Here is a 20,790-nt window from a genome sequence, read left to right on the forward strand (position 1 = left end):
GGCTTTGTCCTCAGGTGCTAGTCTCTCCTACTAGTGGAAAAATCTGCATGCCCACTCTATCCAGGCTTCTCAGTATTCTGTAAGGGTCAATGAGATCCCCCGCTCCTGCTTCTAAACTCCACTGAGTACAGAACCAGAGTCCTCAAGTGCTCCTCATATGACAAGCCCTCATCCCTGGGATCATACCTGTAAACTCGTAAGGACCCCCTCCAAGGCCAGCACACTGGGGGCCCCAAATTGCTCACAATATTCAAAATGCAATTTGACCAGAGCCTTATACAGCCTCAGCAATATACCTTTGCTCTTGTATTCTAGCCTTCTTGAAATGAATGCTAACATTGCATCTGCTTTCCTTACTGCCAACTGAACCTAGATGATAGTCTTAAGAGAATCCGAAGCTAAGACTCCCAAGTCCCTTTGTGCTTCAGATTTCCAAAGCCTTTCCCCATTTAGAAAATTATCTATGCCTCTATTCTTCCCACCAAAGGGCTTCACCTCAAACTTTAGAATAGAATCCATGGAATCCCCACAATGTGGAAACAAGTCCACACTGACCCTCAGAGCATCCCACGCAGACCCATTCCCCTAATCTACACATCCCTGAACACTACGGGCAATTTAGCACGGCCAATCCACCTAGCTTGCACATCTTTGGCCTGTGGGAGGGAACTGGAGCAACTAGAGGAAACCCACACACACACGAGGAGGATGTGCAAAGTCCACACAGACAGTTATCCAAGGATGGATTCGAACCTGGGTCCCTGGTGCTGTGAGGCAGCAGTGCTAACCGCTGATTTTCTCACATTGTATTCCATCACCATTTCTTTGCACACTTTCCTAGCCTTTCCACAACTCCTCCTGCAGCCTCTCCACTTCCTCTACACTACCGGTCCCTCCGTCCACCTTTGTGTCATCTGCAAACTTAGTCTCATCTGCCTTCAGTTTCCTCGTGCAGATCGTTATCATACAATGTAAATAGTTGTGATCCCAACACAGACCCAACCCCCCAAGGAATTTCACCAGCCACCAGCCAACAACCTGAAAATGATTCCTTTATAAAAATCAAAAGACTAACTAAGGAGAAGGTGCTGGAGAAGCTGAAAGGTCTGAAGGTGGATAAAACATTCAGACTGAATGGACTTCAACCCAGAGTTCTGAAGGAGATGGCTGAGAGGGTTGTTGAGGCACTGGTGATTATCTTTGATGAATCACTGGAGTCAGCAAGGGTCACACTGGAATGGAAACTGGCTAATGTAACACCCCTGTTTAAGAGGGGAGGGAGGTAGAAGACAGGAAACTGCAGGCTGGTTAGTCTGACCTCAATTGTTGGTAAGATTTTAAAGTCCATTGTTAAGGAAGATTTTGATAAGTCCGTGGAAGTGCATTGTAAAATAGGCCTTAGTCAGCACAGCTTCATCAAGGGGAGGTCATGTCTAATAAATCTGTTAAAATTGAGGCAACAATGAACAAATTCAAGAAAGGAGAGCCAATGGACATGATCTATTTGAATTTCCAGAAGGCCTTTGACAAGGTGCTGCACAAGATGCTGTGAAATAAGGTAAACCAGGATGCTGTAAATCAGGAACAAAAAAAACGTTGCTGGAAAAGCTCAGCAGATCAGGTAGCATCTGGGGAGGAGAAAACAGAGTTAATGTTTCGGGTCCGGTGACCCTTCCTCAGAATGATTCCTTTATCCCTACTCTATGCCTTTTGCCAGTCAGCCAATCCTCTATCCATGACAGTACCTTACCCCTAAGCACCACAGGGTTTCACCTTATTTCACAGCATCCTGTGCAGCATCTTGTGAAAGGCTCGCTTTTTCTTTTGCGTTCATGCTGTCCATAACTTCTCTTGTCAGTCATGGTTACCTTATCCTTCCCTTAGTATGCTTCCTCTTCCTTGACATGAATTTCTGCTGTAATTTCCAAGCTACCCCCAGAAACTTTTCCCTGCTGGACTTCCCTACCAGCTCCTCCCTTATATCTTTGTAGTTACCATTACTCATTTGTAATACTGTTTCACCTGATTCCAGCTTCTCCCTCTCAAACTGCAGGGAGGATTCTGTCATCTTATGGTTGGTGCCACTGAGGGATTCTTTCATCTTAAATTCCCTATTCAAGTCTGCCTCATCACACGTCATGAAATCCAGAATACAAATTCAGAACTGCCTGTCCCTTATGAGCTGCACCACAGTCTACTCCAAAAAAACCCCATCTCATATTCATTCCACAGTTTGTTTTCTTGAGATTAGAACATAGAACATAGAACAATACAGCGCAGACCAGGCCCTTCGGCCCTCGCTGTTGCGCCAAACTGTGAACTAATCTAAGCCCATCCCCCTACACCATTCCATCATCCATATTGACTACCAACCTGATTTCACGGTCTACCATGATTATTGTAATAGTGTCTTTCATACATGCCTTTTCTAGCTCTGGATTTATTTTGTTCCATACGTCCTGGCTAATGCTAAGAGGGCTGTACAGAACTCTCATCAGGGTCTTTTTTCCTTAGCGCTTCCTCAACTCTACCCACACAGATTCTTTGCCTTCTAACTCGATACCATTTCTGGCTATCGATTTGATTTTGTTTTTTTACTAACAAAGCAACCCTGACCCTCTGCCAATATGCCTGTCCTCTCCATAGGAAGTGTATCCTTGGATATTTAGTTCCCAGCCCTGATCCCCTTGCAGCCACAGCTTTATGATACCCACATCATTTTACGTGCCACTTTCAAGTAGTTCTGCTATAACGCGTGTTTTGTTAATACGAATTGGCTGTAACGCAATTGATGAATTGTGGATGCTGTTTGGATAATGCAAATTTTCTGCTGTACAGATATAGCAATTTTCTATAGCAATTTCCATACAATGCAATTTTCTAGTTATTTTCCACAGCATGATTTTCTATAGCGCAAGGTCACACAAGAACACAACTATCATTTTACAGGAGAACTACCTGTACCTTTTCTCATATACTACATGCATTTAAGTATAACACCCTCAGTCCTGTGTTGACTGTCTTCCTTCTCATAATTATCCCCTTACCTGCTGTGCCTGAAGTTAGTTTCCTGATCAATTCCATACTTTCTGTCCTGTTATTTTTTTCTAGAAACTTTAATAATCTCTGCTAAGCCCTTCCCCCTTTAGCTTTTCCCATAATTGTCCATGCAACTGAACTCACGCCACCCCAACTGTTCAATTCATCCACCTGTCTCCTTATTTTCTATGACAAATTCCCCAGACTCACTTTCAACTGGATCAATACTTAATTCATTCACTTTTTTGAAAGAGTAACTCTTCCTATTTGTTTTTGTATTACCAGCTAGCCTTTTGATGTAGTGTAACTTTATTATTTTTTGACTATTCTTTGCTGCATTCAATCTATCCAATCTATCGAAGCCTGCCACCATCTTTGTGAATCTTTTTAAATTTGATACTATCTTTAACTTCTTTACTTAACCACAGATGGTGGGTCGCCCCCTTGGAATTTTTGTTTCTCATTGGAACTACTGTGTATCCTGAAACATCCTTATAAATGGTTGCCACTGCATCTCTATCTTCCAATTCCTTAACCAAATTTGATAATTCATGTTAGAGATAATGGGAACTGCAGATGCTGGAGAATTCCAAGATAATGAAATGTGACGCTGGATGAACACAGCAGGCCAAGCAGCATCTCAGGAGCACTGTGTGCTCCTGAGATGCTGCTTGGCCTGCTGTGTTCATCCAGCCTCACATTTTATTATCTTGATAATTCATGTTAACTTGTTCTGCTACCATGCTCTCATTATTGTCCTTATTTTAGTTTAAAATACTAATCTTGCACCCTCGTTCTCTCTCTCACTGTATCTCTCAAACTGCATGGAAATTCAGTCCTCTTATGGTCACCACTACCTAGATGCACCTTCACTATGAGGTAATTAATTAATCCTATCATATTGCACAAAACCAAATCAAGCACAATCTGCTATCAGGTTGTTTCTTGAATGAGTTGTTCTAACAAACTATCCTGAAAACATTCCACAAACTCTTCATCTGGGCTTTTTGTCCATCTGATTTTTCTAGCCCATCTGCCAATTAAAATCCTCCATTACTTTCATCATGCCTTTCTAACAAGTTCCCATTATTTCCTTCTTTATATGTTAACTCTTAGGAGTGCAATCTGCCACTACCACAAATGACTTCCTTAGAATTTAAATAGTAAAGTTCAATAAGCATTATGTGTGAAATGTAGATAAGATTAGCTTCTTAGAAAGAGAATAAAATTGCCTTTACTCATCAAATTCCCTGCACCCCATTAAAAATCACACTGAATGAAAAGCAGCAAGCATGACAGCAGACATTTTAACTATTGAATAAAGTTCTTTCTGGATATAGATACTGGCGTAATTTCTGCACATCTCCAAGGCATAACATACAGCACTTGACTGTCTACATTTTAATTCAGTTTCAGTAATAAGGAATGACTTACACAAGCGTGCCTGTAACCTTACCATCATGATCTGAAATCCTGGCTCAAGGCCACAGTTATATGCTGGAGATCCAGGTTTGATTTTGTGAATGAATATTCCAGTTGAATTCCCACCAATTATTTCAATTTGATCCAGGATGCCATCTCCATTGAATTTATAAAAAGATATTTTGCTCATTAACTTCATTTGAGGAGGCCCTCGTAAGAACGGCCTATAGCAAAACACAGAATCTGGGAATCAGAAATTACTGTCATGGGAAATCGCTTTCATTTTCATTTTCTTTCACATATCAAATAAAATCCCAAAAGTTTCAGCAAGTGTATAAACATCACTGTTGTCAGACATTTTCACTTTCTCACATGAAGGTACGGCCTATTTTACGGAAACTCATATCACATGCAGAAATATGAGATTTTATGATATCAGACAGGGTCAACTATGTAACTATGAAACAGTAGAGATTATTTATGTCAAAACTGATCAATGTGTTTGACCCAGATATCCTTTATAGATGTTTCTGTTGATAGCCTTTCCCTTTGATTGTGTCTCTCACCAACTGAATAGCAGCAATGCTCTTAAAAAGAATTTTGTTTTGGAGAAGCCAAATGTAATTGTGAAAATATCATCTATAAAGAATGGTGTAAATTGCAAAATCAACCTGTGTAATTAAATAAAAATGTTTAAAAAAAGAGCAAATTTGGCAACCACATTCGCTGTTTTCCTCCATGCTGAAGACAGAATTGTGTGGTCACATACTGTCACACCTTTGTACTTAAAGATAAGAATATTACTAATTCAACCAAGCTGTCAGTAATCTGATCCCACAGTTATATCGGCAGTTTGAGAGAGCATTTATAGCTATGAAGTTACCACAGATTTGACATATGTGTTTATGTGCACTTGACCTAGAGGATGGAAAGATGGACCACACTAGAACCATGGGCCTACTCAGAGGATTATACGATTTTGGTGTACCATCTTTAGACACATCCATGACGCAAAAATATATGATATATCTTAACACATTGGTTAAAAAATGGAGATTAAGTACTAAAATACTTTATGCAAAGAGTGATAGGGAAGGGCATAGGGATGATGCAATCCACACTTCATAGTTTACCGCTATTACTCTACTTAAAACAGAAGTTTTCTTTTTGCCTCCTCAGCAATAACCACAATACTTTGACTTTACTTAAATAAAATAAAATGTATTGTTTACCAGTCTTGTTCAGGTGCTGCAGTGGCTCCAGTCATAGATAGTAAGCTTTCAGGAGATGATTCAGGCTTTTTGAGTGGTACTGAAATGAATTTGACACAATTTAGACGTGATTAGTGCTAATAATTAAATGCTCCATTGTACTTACATTCTTTGTCCACTTTCTCTGATCAAGTAAGTTGAAATGCAAACTTGAAAATAATACTTTCCTTTACCAATTTAAATGTGATACCTTTACTTTTAAGTATTATTGTAAACTTTTGTACACCCACAATATGGTGCAAGCTTTCTTTGCAACCTTCAGAGTGCTATTGCATGTAACCGGCTTATAGGATTGATTCCAAAGGTACATTTCTACACTGATATCATCAATATCAGCTGTTATGCATTTGAATTATCAGCTTACATGTTGCAAGGCTTGGCCACAAAATCTCTGAAACTTAAGTGTCATTGCACTCCCACATGTTATACAAGTAATCTTAAAACGTTAAATCTACATCAAGTAGTGATGTAGTGGGTGATTATGCAGAGATGCAGTGCAAAATGAAAGGATGTGGGTTTGTGCTCATGGTTCCTCACATGATCGTTATAAGTTTCCACTCAAAAAGCTGTGCACAAGTTTAAGTCTGTAGTTATCCACATCAAAAGCTGATATCTTTTAGAAGGTGGTTGTAAAATAAGCAAGCTAGGGAGATTAATTAATTATGAACAGAATAGGTCTTTAAAATGTTCTGTGCTGATAATAGGGCCCCTGCCTTGCCTAAAATACCTGAAGTAATTCAGGAATAAATTAGAATTTGGTAAAATTCATAGATGACCAGAAAAAAGAATAGTTTGTTCCACCAGACGTGAAACATTTAACTCCGCTTTCTTCCCACGGATGCTGCCAGACCTATTGAGTTTTGCCAAATATCTTTTTTTGGTTCTTCATAAGAAGATAAGAACTAGGAGCAGGAGTAGGCCACCTGGCCCCTCGAGCCTGCCCCGCCATTTAATAAGATCATGGCTGATCTTTTTGAGACTCAGCTCCACTTACCCACCCACTGGTCATATCCCTTAATTTCTTTACTGTTCAAAACTTTATCTAGCCTTGTCTTAAAAACATTCAGTGAGGTAGCTTCAACCGCTTCACTGGGCAGGGAATTCCACAGATTCACAACCCTTTGGGTGATGAAGTTCCTCCTGACCTCAGACCTACATCTGCTTCCCTTTATTTTGAGTCTATGCCCTCTAGTCCTAGTTTCACCTGCTAGCGGAAACAACCTCTCTGCCTCCACCTTATCTATTCCCTTCATAATCTTATATGTTTCTATAAGATCTCCCTTCATTCTTCTGAATTCCAGTGAGTACAGTCCCAGTCTACTCAGTCTGTCCTCATAATCCAACACTCTCCACTCTGGAATCAACGAGTGAATCTCCTCTGCATCCCCTCCAGTGCTAGTATATCTCTTCTCAAGTATGGAGGCCAAAACTGCACACAGTACTCCAGGTATGGCCTCACCATGGCCCTATACAGCTGCAGCATAGCCTCCCTGTTTTTAAACTCCATTCCTCTAGCAATGGCAGACAAAATTCCATTTTTCTTTTTAATTACCTGCTACGCCTGCAGTCTTACTTTTAGCAATTCATGCACAAGGACACTCAAGTCCCTCTGCACAGCAGCGTGCACATTTTTTTACCATTTAAAACATAGTCCATTTTCCTGTTATTCCTACCAAAATGGATGACTTCACACTTATCAAGATTGTACTCCATCTGCCAGACATTTGCCCACTCACTTGGACTATCTATATCCCTCTGCAGACTTTCAGTGTCTTCTACACACATTGCTCTACCACTCACCTTAGTGTCATTTGCAAATTTTGGCACACGACACTTAGTCCCCAACTCCAAGTTATCTATGTAAATTGTAAACAATTGCGGTCCCAACACTGATCCCTGAGGTACATCACAAGCCACTGACTGCCAACTAGAAAAACACCCATTTACCCCTACTCTTTGCTTTCTACCAGTCAACCAATCCTCTATCCATGCCAATACATTACCTGTAACACCATGGAACTTTATCTTATGTAGCAGCCTTTGGTGTAGTACCTTGTCAAATGCCTTCTGGAAATCCAGATACACCACATCCACAGGTTCCCCATTGTCCAAGAAGCAAGTAATGTCCTCAAAGAATTCCACCAAATTAGTTAAACATGACCTACCCTTCACGAACCCATGCTGAGTGTTTCCAATGGGACAATTTATATCCAGATGTCTTGCTATTTCTTCCTTCAGAATCCACCGTTCTTTGTTTTATATATAGGAATGCTTTGTGTTCATTTGATGCTGTATTATAGCTCTCAAGCATTCCTACATGTTTTATATTATTATGAATCACTTTGAGTATATCTTGTTATGTGGTAGCAGGAAGGGTGAAGGCAGCAGTTACGTTTGTTGAGGGATTCAAGGGACTACAAAAGTTGCAGGAGAAAATTGGAAATAGGTAGAATAATGACAGATTAAATTTGATGATGACGAATGTACAACCCAATTAAATGGTCATGGCAGAACTAGCTGAAAGAGATTTAGGAGCAATGGAGGACTCAAACATAAACATGTCCAAATATCGTGTACAGCATTGAATAAGCTAACAGGAAAGCGTGGCACCAGATAAGACCTTTCAATGAAAGGTCGATGATGTATTTTTTAAAAATGCTGAGCTAAATTTGGGACATTATTTTTGAAGTTAAGTCCTGACTACTAGAGAATGGAACACAGTCATGAACTTCAAAACTCTAGATTAATATCAGGATGCACTGTCAAGTAACAGTGAAGAAATATAGCTAATAAAGGAAATAAGTCTTTTGAAACCATTCAAGACAAGTGCCTAAAAATTCAGTTGTGCTCTAAAACAGTCATAGTGGTGGGATGGGTGGGCATAGTTTTCTGTTGGGACAGTGTGTGGTACATGGAGCTGGTCATTTCATTTCAGTGGGAAGAGAATGCAGATGCACTTAATCACATTAGTTTAGTTCCCAGGCCATGGATGTGATACAGAGAAGTGTTCTTAACCTCACCAAACTTGTCAAGCTCAGTATCTTAATTCTCATCCTGCATACTCTTTGCTCAAATCCACCATATTCAGCCTCATTGTTCATAAGATGTCCCGTTCCCTGTTAACCTTCACTCTCTAAAAGTCATTGTATCACATTTCAATCCATTTCTTTCTCCTCTGATTCACTTATTCTGCACTTCTTACTTTCAGCATGAGTGCAACTTGCACTTCCTCTTTTGGACAACATACAAACTGTTTAATCATGACACACACGACAACTAATTCATAATAATGTCAGCATACGGCTCTCCTGTTTTTCTTGTAGAAATTCAAGAAAGACATGTAATAAGAGGCTGGGCCAAAGGAAGGTCAGCCTGGCTGCAGGTCAATTTCCTGTGGAATGAAACATAGATCATCTCAGGGAGGGGCAGAATCATGGCCAAAATGAGTAGCAATGTTGATGGAGATGTTGAATCATGCTACTTTTACCCTTCCTGCCCCTATCTCTGCACAATCCGATGCAAACTAGTTCTGATTCATCATCCATTCATTTATTCCTGCTTTCTCTTCATGGTAAAACTTAAGTTTCTTTTCTACCTTTCATATGAGGCACGTGTTTTGAGGACCGGACAACCCACATGATTGGCGCGCAGTAATTTTCTTCTCCGCAGATGGAAACTGTTTCTATCACTTACAGAAGGCATTGGCTTCTCAACCAGCAACTTCTAGACCCGCAATGTCTACTAAGTACAAGGATAAGGGCAGCAGCTGCTGTTTTGTCACCAAGACACAAACCATTCTGACCTGGAACTATATCAATGTCATTGAGTTAAAACATCATTCCTAACAACACTCTGGGTCTACATACAGCTAATGGACAGCAACAGTTCAAGAAAGCAGTTCAACCCCAACTAATCTAGGACAATTAGAAGTGGGCAACAAATGCTGGTCCAGCCAGAGATGTCCACATCTTATAAATGGGAAATATGTTGTCTTCCCTGTCACACTGAAGGAACAGAAACTAGCCTACTTGAGCATGCAGTGTTATTTGAGCTGGCCTTAGCAGGAACCACTTTAGCGACTGACACCAGGGAAGGTAAGTCTTCATATATTGAATTCATTTTCCACAAGTGTGCAGATGGAGAGCAGGAAAATCAGACATCACACGTGCCAACTTGTCCAAGGCTGATATAGCACACCAGCTCCACTGCAAAATATAGATATAGAGTTGAATGATCCAAGTTCTGCAAAAGACTAACTGGCATACATTAGAAGTGCTACATGCACTAATTAGCCTGCGACTAGTAATTTCATAAGGAAAGTCTTGTTTCATGGGTTTCATGCAAAGCATGAGTAAGTGATCAGCTTTATAAACGTATCAGTGGATCTTCTGCTGATGGCTTTCATGGCAGAGGACTTAAGGATTAGTTAATTGTTGCCTCGGCCTCAGGCCCAGTGTTGACGATGAGTCCTAAACTATCACATCACATCACTACATCCATTCACCCACAGTGCCAGAAGAGTGCTGATGACACGACTGAGAAAGGTATTCAAGAGGGAGGCACCTGCAACAACAGGTTTGATCTTCTAACCATCAATCCTCAGCACCCATGTTGGTGCCACTCAGCGATCTGAGGCAGCCTGTCCCAAAGCACAATGAGATGCTGTAGTAAAAACCAAACACCACCACCCCCCCAACCACTCCCACCCAACCCACCACCACAGCCACCTGAAGTGCTCACAGATGTTTCTCACATCTAAACCAGAAGACATTGAGGAGGAACTCCAGTAAAGGGCTGGATAAATAAATTAACACAGAGTAAAGACACCAAAGGGTTGCATACACATGTTTGTTATAAACAATTTCTGTTCAGTATTAGGTACAGAAGACATTGTGTTGTCAGACTTCATTTTGTTCTGAATTTGATGTTGCTGTTTATATTGATATATTGAAATGAGGGACAAAATCCACTAGGTTGGAATGAAGGAAAGCAATTCAATGACAGTAGTTTAGTATGTGCTGACGAAGATCGTGGAACTGCATCGAAATTAAAGATGGGAAAAAGTACTTTCTGAAGAGGTTGTCGCTCTGGTTGTGGTAAAGACAAGGCTCCATGATGACAACCACAGATTGTATGGGCTTTCCCACAAATATCTCCTCAGTGGTCCAGGTAGCATAAACATTATTTGGGCTTACTCAGCAGCAGTTCTGATTGGCAAGCTCTTTAAATGTGCTTTGTTCCTGATAAGAATCAATTACAACTGAAGGGGTAACAAGGTGTAGAGTAGAGCTGGATGAACACAGCAGGCCAAGCAGCATCTTAGGAGCAGGAAAGCTGACGTTTCAGGCCTAGATCCTTGCCGAAACCTCAGCTTTCCTGCTCCTAAGATGCTGCTTGGCCTGCTGTGTTGATTCCAGCTCTACACCTTGTTATCTCGGATTTTCCAGCATCTGCAGTTCCTATTGTCTCTGATACAACTAAATGAAAATGCCTCACCAATGCGCAGTCAACTTGATATGACAGTTTGTTTGAAATAAAACATCACGGAGAACTGAAACAGGGTGAATGAAACGTGATTGCTACAGGAAGCCAGGCACTGGCCTTCATGGCCTGTGGTCACAAGCAAGCTGTTCAGAAAGTTGGTGAGTGATAATGGGAACTGCAGATGCTGGAGAATCCAAGGTAATAAAGTGTAGAGCTGGATGAACACAGCAAGCGAAGCAGCATCTCAGGAGCACAAAAGCTGACATTTCGGGCCTAGGCCCTTCATCAGAGAGGGGGATGGGGAGAGGGTTCTGGAATAAATAGGGAGAGAGTGGGAGGCGGACCAAAGATGGAGAGAAAAGAAGATAGGTGGAGAGGAGAGTATAGGTGGGGAGGTAGGGAGGGGATAGGTCAGTCCAGGGAAGACGGACAGGTCAAGGAGGTGGGATGAGGTTAGTAGGTAGGAAATGGAGGTGCGGCTTGGGGTGGGAAGAAGGGATGGGTGAGAGGAAGAACAGGTTAGGGAGGCAGAGACAGGCTGGGCTGGTTTTGGGATGCAGTGGAGGGAGGGGAAGAGCTGGGCTGGTTGTGTGGTGCAGTGGGGGGAGGGGACGAACTGGGTTGGTTTTGGGATGTGGTGGGTGAAGGGGAGATTTTGAAGCTGGTGAAGTCCAAATTGATACCATTGGGGTGCAGGGTTCCCAAGCGGAATATGAGTTGCTGTTCCTGCAACCTTCGGGTGGCATCATTGTGGCACTGCAGGAGGCCCATGATGGACATGTCATCTAAGGAATGGGAGGGGGAGTTAAAATGGTTCGCGACTGGGAGGTGCAGTTGTTTATTGCGAACCGAGCGGAGGTGTTCTGCAAGCGGTCCCCAAGCCTCCGCTTGGTTTCCCCAATGTAGAGGAAGCCACACCGGGTACAACGGATACAGTATACCACATTGGCAGATGTGCAGGTGAACCTCTGCTTAATATGGAAAGTCATCTTGGGGCCTGGGATAGGGGTGAGGGAGGAGGTGTGGGGGCAAGTGCAGCATTTCCTGCGGTTGCAGGGGAAGGTGTCAGGTGTGGTGGGGTTGGAGGGCAGTGTGGAGCGAACAAGGGAGTCACGGAGAGAGTGGTCTCTCCGGAAAGCAGACAAGGGTGGGGATAGAAAAATGTCTTGGGTGGTGGGGTCGGATTGTAGATGGCGGAAGTGTCGGAGGATGATGCGTTTTATCCGGAGGTTGGCGGGGTGGTGTGTGAGAATGAGGGGGATCCTCTTTGGGCGGTTGTGGCAGGGGCGGGGTGTGAGGGATGTGTTGTGGGAAATGCGGGAGATGCGGTCAAGGGCGTTCTCGATCACTGTGGGGGTAAAGTTGCGGTCCTTGAAGAACGCAGACATCTGGGATGTGCGGGAGTGGAATGCCTAATCCTGGGAGTAGATGCAGTGGAGGCAGAGGAATTCGGAATAGGGGATGGAATTTTTGCAGGAGGGTGGGTGGGAGGAGGTGTATTCTAGGTAGCTGTGAGAGTCGGTGGGCTTGAAATGGACATCAGTTACAAGCTGGTTGGCTGAAATGGAGACTGAGAGGTCCAGGAAGGTGAGGGATGTGCTGGAGATGGCCCAGGTGAGCTGAAGGTTGGGGTGGAAGGTGTTGGTGAAGTGGATGAACTGTTGGAGCTCCTCTGGGGAGCAAGAGGCGGCGCCGATACAGTCATCAATGTAACGGAGGAAGAGGTGGGGTTTGGGGACTGTGTAGGTGCGGAAGAGGGACTGTTCCACGTAACCTACAAAGAGGCAGGCATAGCTGGGGCCCATGCGGGTGCCCATGGCCGCCCCCTTTGTCTGTAGGAAGTGGGAGGAATCAAAAGAGAAGTTGTTGAGGGTGAGGACGAGTTCGGCTAGGCGGATGAGGGTGTCGGTGGAGGGGGACTGATTAGGCCTGCGGGCCAGGAAGAAGCAGAGGGCCTTGAAGCCATCTGCATGTGGAATACAGGTGTATAGGGACTGGACGTCCATGGTGAAAATGAGGTGTTGGGGGCGAGGGAATTGGAAGTTCTGGAGGAGGTGGATGGCGTGGGTGGTGTCACGGACGTAGGTAGGGAGTTCCTGGACCAAAGGGGAGAAAATGGAGTCCAGATAGGTGGAGATGAGTTCGGTGGGGCAGGAACAGGCTGAGACAATGGGTCAACCAGGGCAGGAAGGTTTGTGGATTTGGGGAAGAAGATAGAAACGGGCCGTGCGGGGTTGGGGAATAATGAGGTTAGAGGCTGTGGGTGGGAGGTCCCCTGAAGTGATGAGGTCATGAATGGTGTTGGAGATGATGGTTTGGTGCTCGGGGGTGGGGTCATGATCAAGGGGGCAGTAGGAGGAGGTGTCGGAGAGTTGGCATTTGGCCTCGGCGATGTAGAGGTCAGTGCGCCATACTACCACTGCGCCACCCTTGTCTGTGGGTTTGATGGTGAGGTTGGGGTTGGAGTGGAGGGCTGCCCGTTCTGCAGGGGAGAGGTTGGAGTGGGTGAGAGGGGTGGAGAGGTTGATTGTCATGTTGGTGATGGGATATTGGCATTCCAATGTGGTTGCAAGTTTTGATACTTTTGATCATGTAATGCAAAGCTCTCTGATATTCATTCAAGATGGTGGGACAGTAGCAGGGTTGAACCCAGGGCTCATCCACTACCAATTACTTTCCTTCTTTTTATTTTCTTTTCTTCTATTACTTTAGCTCTTTTTCTTCCTTTAAAGCCTTTTGCGACAATTCGGTGGCATCAGCGCAACAGCGGGAATGGGTTATGCACAGAATGGCAGCAGTTACCCGGCATTCAGTGGTGGTGACAGGATCGGAGCTAGCCGCCTCCCAGCCTCCTCATGGCGATCGGAGGCTAGAGCAGCAGCGTGGGGCATCTGCTGGGTCTTCCAGTCTCATAGTTGTCCTGGCAATCAGGTGTGGTGGTGTCAGTGGCAGCAACGAGACAGCTCCTCCCGACATTCTGGGGCAGTGGTGGCAAAGCTGTCGCCCTGATCGGAGGTGGTGGCAGCGACGTCAGCAACAAGAATGTGGCTGGCCCTGATAATCGATGCCAGACTTGCAGGCTGGCCTAGACTCCAGGCTTGGGTGGGCCCAAGTTCCCACATCAGTCACTGAGTGTTCCAAGCACCTTTGTGGAGATAAGACTTTAGACTATAAGATCTGGACATTCCCTTACCTCTTAGCTCTTTCTAAAATTATTTTTTGTTGTTTTTTTAGTTCTTGTTTTGTAAACAAGATGGTACTGGAGAATGGTGACTTTGTACAATTCTCACTGAACTCACGTATTCCTATGAAATAACAAGGTGTAGAGCCAGATGAACACAGCAGACCAAGCAGCATCAGAGGGGCAGGAAAGCTGATGTTTCAGGCCTAGACCCTTCCTCAGGTCTAGGCCCGAAACGTCAACTTTCCTGCTCCTCTCATGCTGCTCGGCCTGCTGTGTTTATCCGGCTCTACACCTTGTTTTCTCAGATTCTCCAGCATCTGCAGTTCCAACTATCTCATGTATTCCTATACTTGAGTACACGTGACATTAAAATCTAATAATTCTATCCACTGAGAAAGTAATATAGTTGTTCCTCCTAGACTGGAGAGTTATGATGAACTCTCTGATAGAATAGGGAACAGCAAACACATAGAACTTACTCATAGCTACAGTTTGTACAGGACACACAGCAGGGTGGAAAGTAACATTATCTGTACCGCAATAGTTAGAAAATGCAGTAAGGAAAAACACAATTAATGAACAATTGAACAGAAATAAGACTGTTTCGTAAACTGTCAGCAATTTAGGAAGATGAAGGAAACTCAATAGTTTAACTGTTATTTAACGAGATCATGTGTTTTGGTCTCTTGAAATGTCTGTCAAGAAAATGTAGATAAGGTGATCACTTGGCAGAACACCTATGTTCTGTTGGCAAAGAAGACCCTGTGCTTCCAGTTGCCTCTCACTTCAACACAGCACTTTGATCTCTGGCTAACATCTGTCTCAAGCTTGCTGCAGTGCTCCAGTGAAGCTCAGCGCAAGGTGAAAGACGGCATCTCATTTTCTGCTTGGGAGCTCTGTGGCCTTAAGGACTCGATTGACTTGAACAGCTTTAGGGCTTGAGCTCTCCCATGTTCTTACCCCAGCTCTGGCACACCAGGCCTTGTTATCACATTGTCTACCATTGCACACTACCTATTGTTAGCCACTAACTGTCCCCATTCATTCTCCCAGGCTGATTGTCATCCACTCCTTTGTCTGTCCAACTGTTCTTCTCTTTCTTTGGGCTCTATCTCTAATTATTGTTTACTCCTTACCCCCTCCACCAATCCTATCTTCTGCAAAAAAAACAAACTTTTACCTCACTACTGCCAGTTTTGAGGAAGGGTCACTGAACCCAAAATGTTCACGTTGATTCCTCTCCACAAATGCTGCCAGACTTGAGATTTTCCAGCAACTTCTGTCTTTGTTTCTGATTTCCAGCATCTGCAGTTCTTCCGGTTTAAGTTATTCCTTATTACCAGGCTAGTGTGATTTCCATCATATTTTGTGTTATACCTAGATCATGGATGAGAAAATGAAAACTCACCAATATCAGGAATATTTTCATTGGAGCTGTCTGTATCAGTGCAATCATCTACTGATGTGAAAACATCGTCATCAACAGAATGTTTGTTGCTGCGAAGACACAAACGGAAGATTGAAGTCATCCAATTGCAGACATCTTCCCCTCTCATACTTGTTATCTTTTCTCTGCTAAAGGTATTGACTCTTTTTACAAGTAATGTCCCATGGTGATGATTGTTACCCAAATGGTCATTCTTAATATTTGAACCTCAGTGGTGCGTGTTGGTAAACTATTGGTAATTCTGATAGCTCTCCTGGATAGGGATGAGATATTAAAAACCCTAACTAGCTATATCCTTTGCTGATGGCAGAAGATTGTGGTTAATGATGGTACCTTCAATTCAGTCCTCTCTAGTAAGGACTATCCAGTTGTGGGATTGTCATAAAAAACTCAGCCGGTCCTCTATGCTCATTCGTAATGTTCTTTCGGGAATGAAACTCACATTTTTACCCCGTCTGGTCTGTTGCTGACTCCAGCTAACTCTTAACTGGCCTCTCAAGTAACCTGTGAAGTCACTCAGCTCTGCCAAAGTGCAGACTGCAGCAGCTCGGGAAGAAGACCCAGCACCACCTTCTAAGAGTAACCAGTTGGGCAAAAAGTTCTAATCTGACAAGTAAGGCCCACATGCCCAGAATGAAGAAATATATATCATCTGCTAGTCTTGTTGACTGTGAGTCTAGATTTACAGAAAGAAAGTTTCTTACAGTATTATGGTAATGATGCTTTAGCAAATTGCTATCATCAAAAGGTATGTCTGCTGTTTCTCTCACCTGGATGATTCTTCCTCAGTATTTTCAGTTTGGCGTCTGTAGAGAGATTCCCTGCTGGGTGGCTCGACAAAGTAAGAATTCATTCTGTTCACTGACTCACAGCTTTTGCCTTTCTTTAGATGCAGATAAAGCTATAAATGAAACAATATGGTGCATCAGAAATATAACGCAAGACAGATATGTAAAAGACTCATAATAAAACATTGGGGATGGCAGATACATTCTTAAAATTACAGTGAAGAAATTTCACTGTGAAATCAGAGGGCAATTTTGCCACACCGAAGATGGTAGAAATCTGGAAATACCTCCAGAAAACTTGATTCCTTTGAAAATTTCAAGACTGAATTCAATGGATTTCTGATTGGTAGCGTTATCATTTGGAGGTATTGTCCATGATCTAGGTATAACGCAAAATATGATGGAAATCACACTAGCCTGGTAATAAGGTATTGTGGTACTGTGATAGTGTCCCTGAGCTAGAAGCTGAGAGTTTAGGTCCTCACTGGGATGTCATGACCAATATGGTGTGTGTTCATTTTGTAGCCAGTCTGTTCGGTAATCAATGTGAAAACCTTCCGATATACTTATGACAGGTAGTAAGAGGGGAGAGTCTACAGTCAGCCAGAGTCTGGAGAAAGCATTGACAAACCACTGCAATAATTTGTCAAGTAATACCATGGGCCAACACCTGGAGTATGGTACCTGAAGAGACAGGAAAGAAAGAGAGAGAATGAATTATCAAGGGATACGGCTCAAAGCTGGGAAAATTAAGTTGAGATACAATGGTACAGGCAGAATGATCTACTCCTATGGGCCAAGGTGGTTTCATATATCCTCCAGGCAACTCTCTCCCTCACAGACTCCAACAGCACTTCAAGAAAACTAAGATTTTGATTTAAAACGCAGAAGAAAATAAATTGGGAACAAGTCGCAAGGTTCACTCTGGATCAGGTTGGAAATTACTGAAAGGCTAAAAGTAAGATTTGGAAGAAAGGGAAATGAACAGGTGACATTTGAAGAACAGAAAATGGCCAGCTGTTTCATTATGTCTGTTCCATACTGTATTGGGAATAATGTCTGTGCACTATGACAGTAGCTGATGCTTAGAGATACACACTTTAAGAGCAGGAACTCAATCTGATCTTTCTTCTTCCTAACTCAACGATATGAGAGTCAGTTGTAATCCTCCAGAACTTGTCTGACCTCAGTTCAACTAACTCATCAAGAGATAAGAGTTGAATCTTAACCCTTCATTATCTACGTGATTCAGTGACATGTCACAGGATGTATGTGTACATATTTGTGAGCATACCTCTCTCTATATGCCTACTTGTAATTATATCCGAGTTAAAATTTATACAAGAACCAAATGTTAAAATACTATACGATTGCACGCAACAATATTTTAAAAAGCTTCATGAAGACATTGAGAACTTTTTTTGTGATAGATAACTCACCAAACAAAGCAATTTTGGAACTACTGCTATTTCTATAATGATATATTCATTATGGGGAAAGGCTTAGGTACCAAAAGACTACTTGACAGAGAAAGAAGTAGAAGGATATATTTTGATCGTTGGGGGAAGGATGTTCTTATAATGCATAAGCACAGCTATAGACTAGTTAGTATGATTGGCCATGAATTCTGTGTATTATTCCATTATTATGTTGAAATGAAGTCTGGATCCAAATCCTTTTTAAATTTGAATCTCAGTCTGACTTATTTTCATTGCAAACGTGAATAATTTCCAGGCTAGTCCACAGAACTTCAGCAGCACAATACTTTCCCTCTCTTTGAACAATTATTCTAAATGTATTAGAAGTTCGCTCAGACATACATCACATTGACTGCTGCAACTGCTTTCATCACTGTCATAGCTGGTGGTCCTAGGATTCACTGCTTGCAGACGCTTCAGTTTGGGTTTTTCACGTAGTGGGGTTTTATTATTTGTTACTTTCTGTCAAGGAATAAAGGTAAAAAATGAAAGTGAATTTTACCCTTGTATTCATCTTAATATTATCTGGATTTTTCAAGTCGATAATTAAGTAAACAGTAAACTTCACTGAAAGCACTAGTTTCATCAAAAAATCATTGATTCAAATTAGGTTTATTCATCCAAACGGTAACAGAGCTCATCGTTGGTATGTTAAAGGTTACGCTTTCGGTGCCTGGTTTCAGTTGGGTACACCCTGTAATATTGTCATAGAGTCATACAGCATAGAAAAGTTCTTTGGCCCATTGAGTCTACATTGACCTAACTACATTAATCACATTGACATTTTGAGCGTGGTTCATGTACTTTTTAAAAGTTGTGAGGTTGTCTGCCTCAACTACCTTCCCAGGCACTGCATTCCAGATTCCTGCAACCTTCTGGATGAAAAACATTTTCCTCAAATCCCCTCTAAACCTCCTGCTTTCACCTTAAAATTATGCCCCACTATTATTAAGGTGAACAGCAACTTTCTCTTCACCCTGTTCATGCCCCTCATAACCTTATACACCTCAGTCAGATTCCCCCTCCCCGAGCCTTCTCTTCCCTCAAGAAAACAACCTGGGCTTATCCAGCCTTTCTTCATTGGTAAAACGTGCCAACCAAGGCAGCATCCTGGTGAATCTCCTTAGCTCCTCCTGTAGTGCAATCCTTCTCAGTCTCCAGCAACATTGTGTTTGGATACAGGATTGTAGGCATCACTAGCCAGGCCAGCATTTACCACCCATCCCTAAATGCCCGAGGGCAGTTAAGAGTCAGCAACATTGTTGTGGGTCTGGAGTCACATGTAGGCCAGCCCAGTTAAGGATTGCAGTTTCCTTCCCCAAAGGGAATTAGTGAACCAGGTAAGTTTTTGCCAACAATCGACAATGTCATCATTGGACCATTAATTCCAGATTTTTGTTGGATTCAAATTCTACCATGACTGGGATTTGAAATGTGGTCCCCAGAACACTACCTGGATCTCTAGAGCAACAGTCCAGTGGTAATGTCATTAGGCCATCATTTCCCCATTGTTTATTGCTAGCTGTACAACTCTAAATAAGTAACTTCATTTTCAAGGGCTCAGAGAAGAGGAGGGTCTACATTACGAACAAAGTTTATCAGCAGCAGCATGAAGTTAATATGGAGAACAACATGGTGTGAGGTATTTGTAATGGTCAAATAGGACATCTAAATTATGTCAGCAGATTATGCATTCATGCCATTCTCCATTAGCCACAAGGTCTAGACATGAGGTTTAATGTGGTGCCGGAGAGTGTTGGTGATGGTGTCATCACTGGGATGAGATTTTAAACTAAAAGCCTCACCTGTTCGCTTGTGTGGAGATAAAATATCCCAATAATACTATACTAAGAACAGCAAAAAGGTTCTTTCAGTGCATTGGCCATAAGCCATTCCTCAAACAACACCAAAATGCAACTGTTCCAAAAAATTACTTCATGGTTTTATTTGTGCGGATTGGCTGCCATTTTTCTTCTATCACAACAGTCACTACACTTTAAAATGATCCAATGGCTATACAACACCTTGGGACATATTGTGGAATGTACTATTTAAGCTCAAATTCATCTTTATTTTTTCATATCTGAAAAGAGGGCAGAAACTAATACTCATGAAGAATAAATTGTATTACATAAACTGGTTCAATCAAATCAATCCATCCTGTAACGTCTATGTAATCCTCGATAATAACAGACTTCTTCATTGACTGCCCACATCAAGCCTTCCCCCTTCTCTATAAAGATGAAATCATCTATAAATCTTTTTCTGTGTGCAACAACTCACATAGCTCCCAATAATATCACATGATGAGAATAAAATGCAGAGTAAATTCAATATGTTTATCTGAAGCTATAGGGAACACAGGCATGTTAATGTTTCATGGGTGGAGCTTCCATCAGCAAAGTTTTAACTAAGAAATCACACTTGAGACTTTAGCTCATCTATTCCTTCAACTGAAATTGACTGACTTGTTGAACATTTGTGCAGCATTTTTTTTTGTTTCTGGCTCATGAAGTTTTGACTCCCAGGGTCTTCAGTCACACAACTGAGGCTCTGGCCAGTATTATCTTCTGTTTAATTTGCCTCCAGCTATAAGGGGTAAGTAAGGCACAGACGGGACCATAAGGCTACCAATCAATCTTGAAAAATGAAGAAATTTGCTAGCCTGGTATGGTAT

The 20,790-nt window shown here is 42.4% G+C and overlaps 1 protein-coding gene across 4 annotated transcripts in view; it reads right to left on the bottom strand.

Annotated features, from left to right (window-relative positions):
* card14 (caspase recruitment domain family, member 14) overlaps window positions 1-20,790 on the bottom strand; it is a 100,442-nt gene that overhangs the window by 25,392 nt on the left and 54,260 nt on the right. For all 4 annotated transcript variants that reach the window (XM_059653550.1, XM_048555098.2, XM_048555099.2 and 1 more), the window contains exons 9-13: window positions 18,456-18,575; window positions 16,618-16,748; window positions 15,809-15,897; window positions 5,694-5,772; window positions 4,496-4,685 (exon numbers count right to left, since the gene is read on the bottom strand). In XM_059653550.1, the coding sequence (XP_059509533.1) occupies window positions 4,496-4,685; window positions 5,694-5,772; window positions 15,809-15,897; window positions 16,618-16,748; window positions 18,456-18,575 (609 nt within the window). The remainder of the gene's footprint in view (window positions 1-4,495; window positions 4,686-5,693; window positions 5,773-15,808; window positions 15,898-16,617; window positions 16,749-18,455; window positions 18,576-20,790) is intronic.

The sequence above is a fragment of the Stegostoma tigrinum genome, chromosome 22 (assembly GCF_030684315.1).
Source record: "Stegostoma tigrinum isolate sSteTig4 chromosome 22, sSteTig4.hap1, whole genome shotgun sequence".
NCBI lineage: Eukaryota > Metazoa > Chordata > Chondrichthyes > Orectolobiformes > Stegostomatidae > Stegostoma > Stegostoma tigrinum.